General features: G+C 46.4%; 1 protein-coding gene across 1 annotated transcript in view; it reads right to left on the reverse strand.

Moving 5' to 3' along the window:
- Positions 1-8,084, reverse strand: part of LOC119383815 (solute carrier family 13 member 5-like) — a 50,776-nt gene extending 42,692 nt beyond the window's left edge. Inside the window, exons 1-3 of the mRNA XM_037652106.2 lie at positions 7,967-8,084; positions 4,041-4,160; positions 45-119 (exon numbers count right to left, since the gene is read on the reverse strand). Coding sequence (XP_037508034.1) covers positions 45-119; positions 4,041-4,160; positions 7,967-8,061 — 290 coding nt within the window. The 5' untranslated portion in view covers positions 8,062-8,084. The remainder of the gene's footprint in view (positions 1-44; positions 120-4,040; positions 4,161-7,966) is intronic.
- Between the last annotated feature and the right edge of the window lie 3,230 nt (positions 8,085-11,314).

Consider the following 11,314-nt stretch of genomic DNA (forward strand, 5'->3'; position numbering starts at 1 on the left):
TACCACAGGCAATAATACTATGGAAAAGCATCATATGCACTTACTCAAGTCTCCTGATCGTGGCGTACTTTACATGGCAGACGTCTGTGTCGTCGTGGTTCCAAGCCGTACTCTGCAACCTGCGACAGTAATATTATGCGCATTTAGTCACACATCAAAGTCATCAAAGTCGTGGGTGGGTTTGGGATCACGAGTGTCTGCTATACCGGATGTTTCGAGAAATGCGTCCGAAATCCTCAAAAATCAGGAAATGGCGATATGTGTTAGATGCCTCCACGATTACTTCTGTAGTCCCAGGAATCTTGAGATGCCTGAAGACATCATTTGGGACAGTGTTTAACAAAGTTAAATATCTTTATTAATTAGTGAATTTAGGCAGCTATGTCAAATAGGAGAATTGAAGCCCTCTAGTAATTATTGTGGCGTAATGAATTTCAACCAAATTCAACGAAACCGAAGCACCGATGAGTGCAACAAGCAGACGACCAGAATGACGTCACTTTGCAAGACAACGATTACAAAGGTGTAGTTCTTGGGCGTTGGATAACGTATGTGCACCATAATTGCAAGCGCAGCCCCACACAATGCAGTCGGTTGATGGTTGATATAACGACGCTCAGTCAATCTGGACGCGTCAGGAGAATACGGCAGTTGCGCTCTTCCGCGTTTCGGTTTCGGTTTTGCCGCTGAATTTGGGTGAATTTCATTACTTGGCAATTATTGCTAGAGGCCACGTTTTCCAAATCTCAAAGCTGCAATGGGTTCTTCGCATGAAGGACTTCAATTCCCATATTGGAGATAAACACGTAACTCCAGTAATTAAAAAGTTAGTTTAACTTTCTTGATTACTGCCCCAAGCGATGTCTTTAGGCATCTTAAGATGTCTGTGGCTACAGAAAAAATGTAAAGGCACTGAACAAATATCGCATTTCCCTGATTTTTGAGGATTTTGGACACATTTCTTGAAGCACTCGGTATGTGTTAGTGGAGGTGAGTTTTCTGCGCTGCTTCGTCAATATTAGTTTTTGTTTATTGTTAGAAAGAAATCGCAGCTTTCTGACTCTCCTACTAGATTAAAACAGGAATGGCGTCACATAAGTCGTATTAGAGCATTTTTTTTATATTTTTTGCCGTTCTTGAATTGCTGAGTCAGCATCTTAGACAAGACATTGTAGAAGGAACAAACGGGCATTTGATTTCATTTATTTCTTCGAGCGATAATGCCAAGAAACTTCACTAATATTTCACTGCCTTGAATAAACGGGACCAACGCACTGGTTCCCACGGACAGCGCAGGCTTCCTCAGCCCCGACTACTCGGGTCTGTCTCCTACACACAGACCTGATATTGTTCCCTAAATAAAGCGCTTTAGAAAGCTTAAGTGAGGATAGTCACCGCAGTACCTCAATGGTAAAGCACCACTCGCCTTATGTGGGATTCACCTGTATGGCTCCCACCTGCGGCAAGTTCTACTTTCGTCCACTTTCCTTTCCCATATTTATATACTCCGCATAGATTTTCGGAAAATTGCGGCGTCAAGAGTCGGTCGAAAGCAGTGTTGTATGCGTTACCGAAAAAAAGTAACTAAATACGTTACTCGTCACGCTAAAGTAAAAAGGAACGCGTTACCGCCCTGCGTTACCCATAAAAAAAAGTTAACGCGTTACCGTTACCGTTACCGAAAAAAAGCAACGGATGTTACTTCTGCCGTTACACCATAGTCGGAAATAATAATCTGGGCGTCTTCACCTCAATAACCTACAACAGCGACTTTATAAACTCCTATTCACATGCAACATTAAAGTTGTCGCCCAAGCCAAAATCTTACCCGAAATACTGATTAAACGAGAACAATTTGCAGAAATCTGCCGTATGTTCGCAGTACTTTAGTGGCCTAAAGTTACCTGTATAGTTACATGTGATTGCATCTAACTCTGTGGCACATGGGGAAGCTATTTTTCGGAATGGGTATTAAACACAAAGCGACCGATTTCATCATCAACGCTCTACGCAATGAAAACACCGCTGAACAAGCCTGCAGTAATTGTGACGGCGTGCTTCTACTACGAAAATAAATGCGCAGATTTTGTAGCAATAAAGGAATGCTTAAATGGCATAAATCAGGGGGAAAATATTTGCGCACGTAAACAAGTATTTTTTTTTTCAATATGGCCTGCATAATTGCCTCAAATATTGCGACTGCGTATGTGAAGTGTTCAAGGTCAGCCTCGCTTGCTCAGGATTTCAACAACCAGAAACGTAGGCGCCGTTCCAAATAGCAAGGAGCGAAACTAATTTTGAATACGAAGTTGATAAACAGTGCTAGAGTATTGCAGGTGCAGTTCCCTAATGTAACTACAAGCTGCTGAATATAAGCAACAGCTGCGCTTCAAAGCTTTATTCGGACAGCTTGACTCGTTTATTAGCGAATACGTCCGCACCTACGCTAAATAGGAGTTCTACGGACGCACTATATGGTACTCCTGTATTCACTTACGGAAGAGCTGGTGAGCGCGCGGAAAGTATTCCTTGAGCCCGCTCATGACGATGCCATGTGGCACCAAAGGTACCGAGACAGTCGCTGATCTTCAGTTGGCGATTACGTTCAGAAGGTATTTCCGAAGAAGTCATCCTCCTTTGCGCTGGAGCTAACACCGAGTCTTGATGTCCACAAGCCGAGCACATCTCGACAGTTCGCTTTTGACGGTTACGAAGACCGCATTACACTTCGCTTCATCGACAATCAGCGACAAGTTGAACCTCGATAGCAAGGTAGCCGAAACTATAGCAGATCTATTTAATAAATTTTGGGAATTCGCTCCCCATTGCAATTACCCCCGCGTAAAGAAAGGACCACGTGCGGGGTCACTCTGACAACGCTTGGCGGGCCGACGCAGTCCGCAGCAGCAACAAAATAACGCCGGGGCGAGCTCCGAGAAAGGCGCTCCTACAAGACGACTGAATTTTGTGTAAGACTGCCCGGATAATTGGAATTCATGTAACGAGTAACGTGACACCTCACGTTGCCGAAAAATGGTAACGAAAGTGCGTCACCCGTTACAGTTCCGAAATAGTAACGAGTACGTTACTAAGTTACTGAAAAAAGTAACGCGTTACCGGTAACGCCGTTACTTGTAACGCGTTACCGCCAACACTGATCGAAAGCAACACCCTTTACAGCGCGAAATAAGATGGACTGTTCAGGAATATGTGTCGAATATTCAATAATTTGTTACAAGTTTGAAGAAAGTTACGACGACAGGGTGTTGATTTGTGCGTATTGTAGAGAATTACGATAATTACGGTGTAATTAAATGCACATTTGTCTTGTAGTTTATATTATTGCGGTTTTCAATAAAAAGAATTGAACTGCCACCTCAAAGTCAATGCCGAAGCTAATTATTTGTGATGGAACTATTTCTAGAAAAAAAAATAATTTTTTGCCAGCAATAGCACTAGAGATATACCGAACATCCCGTGAAAGGTGGTAATGTTTGAATTAAAGCGGTCATCCTTTATTATACGCTGCCCACTAAGATTTTAAAAAAAACTTACGAGTTGAGTGTGGAAGGGGTTGTGTTGACCCGAACATCTATTGCTTTTTCTTTGCAATCACCGGACGCAACTGGCGAAGACCAATCGCGTCCAGAAATATGTACGCGATGCCTGAAGGGGACCTTTTCGCGTGCACAAACAACCTCCTAAGTAGTGGGCCCTTGCGTACAAAACCGTCTCCAAATGCAGATGATGATGATGATGATGATAATAGTAGTAGAATTTTTATATCCCAAAACAAATTATGAGAGAAGGCAGCAGTGGAGGGCTTTGGAAATTTCGAACACATGGAGTTCTTCAACGTGCACCGAAGTTTAAGCACACGGGTATCTAGCACTTCGCGTCCGTCGAAATACGGCCGCCGGGACCGGGATTCGATTCCGCGACCTTCGGAACAGCAGTCGAGCACAATAACCACTCGACCATCGCGGCGGGCTGGTGCAGAGGTAACATTGAAGAGTATGTATGTTCCCAAGTCCACTCACGCTCTGGGCACCCATCGCCTGCAGAGGTGCCACCACAGGAACACGGCCGATGCGACCACGGACGGCGCCGAGTACGCTGTCCAGGTGATGTAGTTGAGCGTGGTCGCGCCCTTGTACGTCCTGTATTAACGACATTCACCTATTTACAGAGAGAACTTGTTACGAGCAACGAAGTCACTATACTGGCACGACAAACGAGACGCAGGAACGTGCGCTTGACCGTGATTAGCACGCGCACTGCTGGAGGTATTCGAACAGTGACCTCTACATTTCTTTCTCATTCTTCGTAAGCGTAAGCTTCTGTTTACATAGGCCAGCTTGCGTATAATGAACTAGAAGAATGCCAATGATTCACTGCATCCTTGAAATTGGTGGTCATGCCCCGTATTTGCAAGAAAACACTTACGTTAGAACCATTTATTATGGAAAATTGCAGCCAATACAGAATCTGAATATATCAATTGTGGAGACGCCTATACCCCAAGACAAAGACGTCATGCGAACAAAATGTGCCAATGTGCGACATGTGGACAAAACCTAAGGCTTTCGCCATAATATGAAGCTAAACGGCGCTGAGACACTCACTATTCTATAGTTGAGGACGCCTTGCTCTTATGCGCTCGCCATTTTTTTCTAAGCTGAACTTCCTCTGTGCGCGACTTAATAACGATGCAGCATAATGTAGCTATTCCATATCAGTGTGCAGATCATTGTCAATCGCTTGCAATTTTCTAAGCACAAATTCACAATGCAAGGTGAAGTTCATTTAGGGACGGCATACCGCTCTCTCTTAGTAGAGTACACAGTACTGTAAATCATCTGCTATTTTCCTCAACACGCTATATTTATATATCCATAGGGACAGCTGCATAAAGTTACAGGGATTGTGGGATTTTACGGCGGAGCCATACATACATGGCACACTTCCTTTATTATTGCAATAATTATATGGGCTCTCTCGACGTGTTTTTGCCGTCGCCGTCATCGTCATGTCCTGCATATGTATGTATGTGTTATATATCTCATACCTTGCCTTTATTTAGTATTTGGCTCATTTTTATACTAGCAAAATCTAATATGAATGCTTAGAAAGCTGTGGTATTTTGCCTTGCTGGCACTTATTTTACAGCTCATAGGCGTATTTGAGCACCCAGTTTTAGTTTGTCTACTTATCAGTTGTTCTACTTATTTTGTTGTTGTTGCAGTTACAGTGTCTGGCGTTTTTGTGCATACGCATGTATATACAATCTACGTTTCTCTTTTTTTGTTGTTACAATGATTGGCGTTGTTTCTTTTTTTTTGTTTTTTTATGAATCTAACTGTATGTTATGTATAATGCATCAGTTGTATGTATTTGTATGCACTCCTACTTGGGCCTCTAAAGAGGCCTGCAGTGTTATCTCAACAAATAAAAAATCAATCAATAAAAGTCAGATATAAAAATAATTCAGCAGAAATATTTTCGAAGCACCTGACCGGGTACTCGAACCTGCGACCCCTCGCTCCGCAGCGCGCTGTGTTAGACAATTCCGCCACGCAGTATACATCCTCCATCATTCTAATGGCGAGCTATTTATATACACCATTTACCGCTGGCGGTACGCAGAGCTCGGAGGTACATCAGCGTGTTCAATAGCACCCGCGAGATGACCCGACGGGGCGCTTTCACGGCCCTCGTCCCGCTTGTAGCTACGTTGGGTAGGCTGCTCTTGTGTTAGGAAGAGCAGCAGCGTTTGAGAGTTGGATGAAACGCAGGCAGCGTTGCGTCAAACGCAAGGGACACCGCACGTGGCGAAATTAAAATTATGCAAGGCACGGGTCATGCTGCGTAGTTCCCACGCTGCGTCTGCGTCGTCTAGCTGGCGACCCACGCTAGTTTTGCAGTGTTGAGTCTTGGAACAACGCGAGCGCAAAAGCGCAAGAGGGCATGGGTTCGGCGCATCCGCACTGGCGGCTCGCAAATTTCGTGAGTACCCTAGATACTTGGGTCCCCAATTCTAAAACTCTCTAGTGCTTCACCGTAGTGGGAATGCACGCCTCCGACTTGTACTTTGACATGCAGGGCGTGGTCGCCCGTGCTCGAGCGCTTACTTCTTGAGGGGTGACGTTTGCACGTCTTTTGCTTTCAGCGCAATGTTTGCGTTGAAGCTATAGACCGCACGAAGGTCACTCCGCTCGCTGGCGCGGCCGCGTTTGCGAAAGGAGTAGGCTGCTAGCTAGAAGAGCCAAACTGGGGTCTAGTTGAAGTAATAACTGTGAAAATTGTTACTTCGCGCTCGTCCTATGTATGCCTGTGCGTTCTTTTCATGCGTCCTGTTTTGTGCTTGAGTCGCGCGCTGTAATACCCCGGTCACACTGGCAAATTTAGTGTCATTTTGAGCGAGTGCACTACGCTCACAGAGTGTCACTTTGGCGGCGCGCTGCTACACGAGAAGGAGAAGTGTGCTTTGGAAATGATGGCAGTGGCAATTGGTGATTCAGTAGCGCAACGTATATTTGTTATTTTTGGCAATGCTCGCAGTTTAATTGCTTATTATAGGCATGAACATAATTTACAATGAACTTTGCGCGTAAATGAAGTAAATATTGCAACCGCATAACGTCACTGGTCATCGCGAGCCGAGACGAGACAGTATCATATCCAAGACGAATCGAAAACAAAAATGGCGGACTCCGGTGCAGAAGGGACGCGTAGTGGTGACGGGCGTTTGGAGCGTGTTTTGGCAGCAATCATTTGCTCCTCCCAAAGGCGTATGAGCGCCGGCGTCTCTGCGTTGGACCACGTTGTCTTCGCGGAAGTCGCACCCGTGGCACACGCCATCGCAAATGATTAAAGAATGACTGACCTGCACATGTGCAAGGAAGTAAACAACGTGAGGGACGCGGCCATTGCACGGCATGTGCTCCCGCATACTCCTAGCGGACGTGACCGCAAACTGCCCGAGGGCGAGAGTATCGAGGTTTTTTGTTGTAGTATCATTTGTTTGAATACATGGCAGTATTCCTAATAACGAGAACGACGGTTTAAAAATAACATGATCGTCGTGTTTTGCATAAGCGTATTTATTTGCAAGCCACTGCTGCCGAGGATAGACACTCCGTCGCAGCGAAGTGAGTTTGGCGACACGCACTTGCCGGCAAGTGTACTTTGCAGCGAGTGTCACTAAGCGTTCCTGTGTGACAGCGTGCAAATGACACTACCGGCGAAGTGCACTCGCTCAAAGTGCACTTAAGTTGCCCTGTGTGACAGGAGTATAAGTGTCGAGCTGTGACAGTTGTTAATTCGCACTCGCCCAGTGCGTGTTCTTTGCGTGCGTCCTTTGTGCTCGAGCAGCGCGCAGCAGGTTTCGAGCTGCTTGCCGTTCTTCGCGTGACATTCCAATTTGTTGCTTCGCCCTTGCGGCAAAACTGTGGCTTCTTTCAAGCCACGCACATTTTACCTCGAATAAATAGAAATCCCTGTGCTTTCGACAGGAATGCATTTTGCTTTTCTGGAGCGAACATTGCTACAGACCGCCCAAAGATTGGCGTAATGCTCAAAGCACTAAGTTATGTGAACAAATGCCAAATAACCGTTGTTCCAGGCTCGTGATGCTTTTAGCCAATATTCTACTGGCGCATGCGCCCTAGGTCGGTTAGCAACCTTCAAAAGAAAGTGTACAACATTACTGATCGTGCGCAACATCATAACCGAATTTTCTTATTATGAGAATTTTTTAAGAAACGCAGCATCATCCTAGCAGGTTTACTCTCAATTGATTCTCTACCGCGTTTTGCTATAACACCATGGCTCTGGCGCAATTATGGAGAGTTAAAGCTAATTTTTTAAACCATGAGATGTACAGCAGCCAATCCTTTTACTATAGACGGTTTGAGTGTACACGTGCACTCATTTCAGGCAAGCGCGCATCCCTGTATATACTTACTGGCGCAGGAAATGCAGCAGGTAGTAGCTCTGCTGGGAGCCACGAGAGGTGCCACTACTGCCGATGTTGGACCCGTACACGACTGCCGCCATCATGGCCTTGAACAGCGAGTTCCGATCGTCCCTGGAGAAGAAATTGTTGAGCATATCGAACGCGAATGCCAACATTTCAAGCGAGCCAACGCTGTCATTGAGGCGCTATATAAATTCTGCACAGAACGGTACTCGCGTTTCTTTTTATTCTGATATTACGCACCACAAGTGTGTTCTCGAGCAATGGCGGAAAAAATCTTAGAACAAGGGCTATCGACAAGTGGTCTTGTCTTCTTCGAGCCAGCAATCCGCCCTTTTCACGATTCCACGGCGCATGCGCCCTTCCCCTAGCGATAAAGTCGCGAAACGCCTCTGTATCTCGGAGGCTTTCGTTCTGCTGATACCGGTTGTCCCGGCCCCTACCAACACCCTACCAAAACGGCGTCGGCAGCACAGGAAAATGGCAGAGGCGGATTGCCTATCTTAGCGCGTATATGTGCATGCTTCGTGCACTATCCCCTAACCAAAAAGGTGGAGGAGGAGAGGGGAAGAGCAAGAACGACGGGGGGTGGGGGGCGAGAGAAAAGGAAGGGTGGTTATTGAGAAAAGGTGGCGTGCCGAATAGGGTGAATAAAGCGGAGATGAACAGGCCGGGACGTGTTTGTCTTTACGCAGTGCGAGTAATAGAGGTTACGTTGAGCAGCAGTTGATGCGTACGCCAGTCGTACGTGACACACGCAGACGGATTGATTCGACGATCGGGAAGGCGACGTTCGTCGAGGGAAGAAGGGGGAAGAAGCTGTGCGTGCAGGGGAGCACGTGAGGCAATCTGAAGCGTTAACTGCTGCTGGTACTCGTTCGTTTCATTATTTCGCGTAGTGGAAGCTGGTGCACGCGCACGATATCCATGCGCCAAGACATCAGAAGCAACGGTGTGAAAACGTGGGACAGGTCAGAACCCTACTACCCAAAGGAGCAATGAATAAACACGTAGTCGAGAACTTTTTTTTACCTTTTAGTCCCCGACAGCAAATAAGTATACAGGCGACAGGACCGAGGTCGGTGAGATAAAATGAATAAGAACTAGTAGGAAAGTGGAGACGCGGAAGCCCGACCCTCAACCTCCTCAAGCGGGTTGGTGTACCAGGTGCGCGAGCTTCTATAGATACTGGCATTTCCTACCGCCATTTACCATAGCAGCGGAACGCCTTACCTTCGCATTGATTTCGAATTTAAAGAGCAGATTAGGACCAGAAAACCAACTCCGCAAGCGAGCACTCGTCCACTGCGTAGAACTACGGCCCCTAATCCGCGATTGGAACACAAACCCCGCTGCTGGAGCGAAGCGGAAATTCTAATCTCCAGATGCAGGCTGAACATCACCCCCTCGTAACCTACGGTTGCAGAGGCGATGTTCGTGTCTGATTCATCGCAGTTATAGGAACTTGAGCTTTCCCACTCGCAGCTGTCTGCCAACTAGCAGAACGAATGCCTCCACCTCCTCCCTCATTACCAAGAAAACTGGCGATTACAAATTTTATCAGCCTAAATAATCGTCTGTGTTCAGTAGACAATACAACACGCGCATGTGGTAATCATCTTCGCGGGACCCACGCCCACGACTTTACAGCCCTTCCGACGTAACCATCGTCGATGGCTCCTCCCAATGTGCTGACTTGTGCAATGGTCGCAACGTCTAACTGAACGGCTTGTAAGACTGATCGACAGGAACACCAGCTTTTGCAATACCACGCGCTTGCGAATTCTTCGATTGTTCTCCTTGTGCCTTCTTCGAAAGCTTGTATGCATATTCGCGTCGAACTCGTCTTCATCGCAATGTGGAATCGGCAACACATGAACGCTAGAAGGTTGAATTTAATTAACCCTTGGCTACCCGCAGCACGCGCAACTGCACACACATTGTGTCGTTTAATATTACTCACGGGTCGCACTGGGAAATTACCCCGCGAATATTTTAATTTTGAAGTGGACGTTAATGCGAGATATTAATTTCGCATCTCTGCAGCATGCGAACCGAGCACTCTGAACAATGGCTTCTCTCTGTTGTCGCTACCGCTTCTTTTAAGTACAGTAAATCTTTGAAGAGCGCCGATGCTGCTTTTGCGCTACCGCATTTTGCTCTTCCGGTTCCGGTTTTCAGTTTTCCCGGGTAGTCGCCATCCATCTGCGCCGCCGTGCAACTCCCCCTATGCAACGCGAGAAAGACTTACAGCAAACGCTCGATAATTCGAACGTGGTTAATTCGAACGTACAGTCGATTCGAACTGACACCCTGATCCCGGCACAGCCCCCTGTATTTCTATGGGGGTAAAACTTCCGATAATTCGAACGCGTCGATGTCCACAACGATTAAATCGAACTAGGAGCCCCTGGTTTTCATCGATCCTCGCAGAATTCAGCCGAGTGATCGCAAAATTGTGCTGCAAAACCAAACCAAACCAAATTTACTAGAGATTCGAAAAAACGAAACAGCAGCATTTCTCAGCAGATGAGAATTCGGACGCTGCGCTGGAGCTCTTTTGCGAGCGGCAACCGATTATCATGGAGTCGCGACAGAGGAAACGCAAGCAAATGCAAATTACTGATTACTTTAATTTTGATCGCGTTAACTCTGCCACGTAAACAAACCTGTTTTGGAGCATAAATGGCGTCTTGTATTTCGACAATAAGGTTCACTGCTCACATGAATGTATGTCTGTGCTTGCTTCTGGCGTATCACTGACTGATCAATTCATTCTCTTTGCTGTTAGAGCTCAATGAACTTAACTTGTGAAATCACCTGCCACAAACGTGTAGTAGCGCCTAATTCGCGATAACGAGTCAAGAGGTGGCTTGTTTGGGTTCTGCCCGCTCAGTGTGGCGCGATGTCCGTTCATTGTAGCGGCCCCTCGATAATTCGAACAATTTTATAGTCCCTTTTTAGTCCACACGAACAAGCTTTTACTGTATTTGTTACGATGAGATCTGGGGCACACGTCTGGTCGGACAGACAGCAAATCTTAACCAGCACGATTCTAACGTTGTGTATGTCAGTTGTGGACAGTGGTGGAGCGAGCTGGTTCATCCATGAATATTGTCGGATGTTGGGAGGCATGGTGGAAAGCCCTGACTGCAGCTTGAGGGCCAGCTAGCGTTGTAGAGGTGGACATGCAAGCAATTTAGCCAGTTCGGGCGCCCAGGAAGGCCTCGAATATAGTGGCGGAAAAACGGAGTTACTTTTTTTTTCTTCCTAATTTCTTCAGTGTGCTGAGATGCCGCTATCTATTGGCCAACATGCAAGGTGGAAGTGTTACGG

Source organism: Rhipicephalus sanguineus, chromosome 2, assembly GCF_013339695.2.
Source record: "Rhipicephalus sanguineus isolate Rsan-2018 chromosome 2, BIME_Rsan_1.4, whole genome shotgun sequence".
NCBI lineage: Eukaryota > Metazoa > Arthropoda > Arachnida > Ixodida > Ixodidae > Rhipicephalus > Rhipicephalus sanguineus.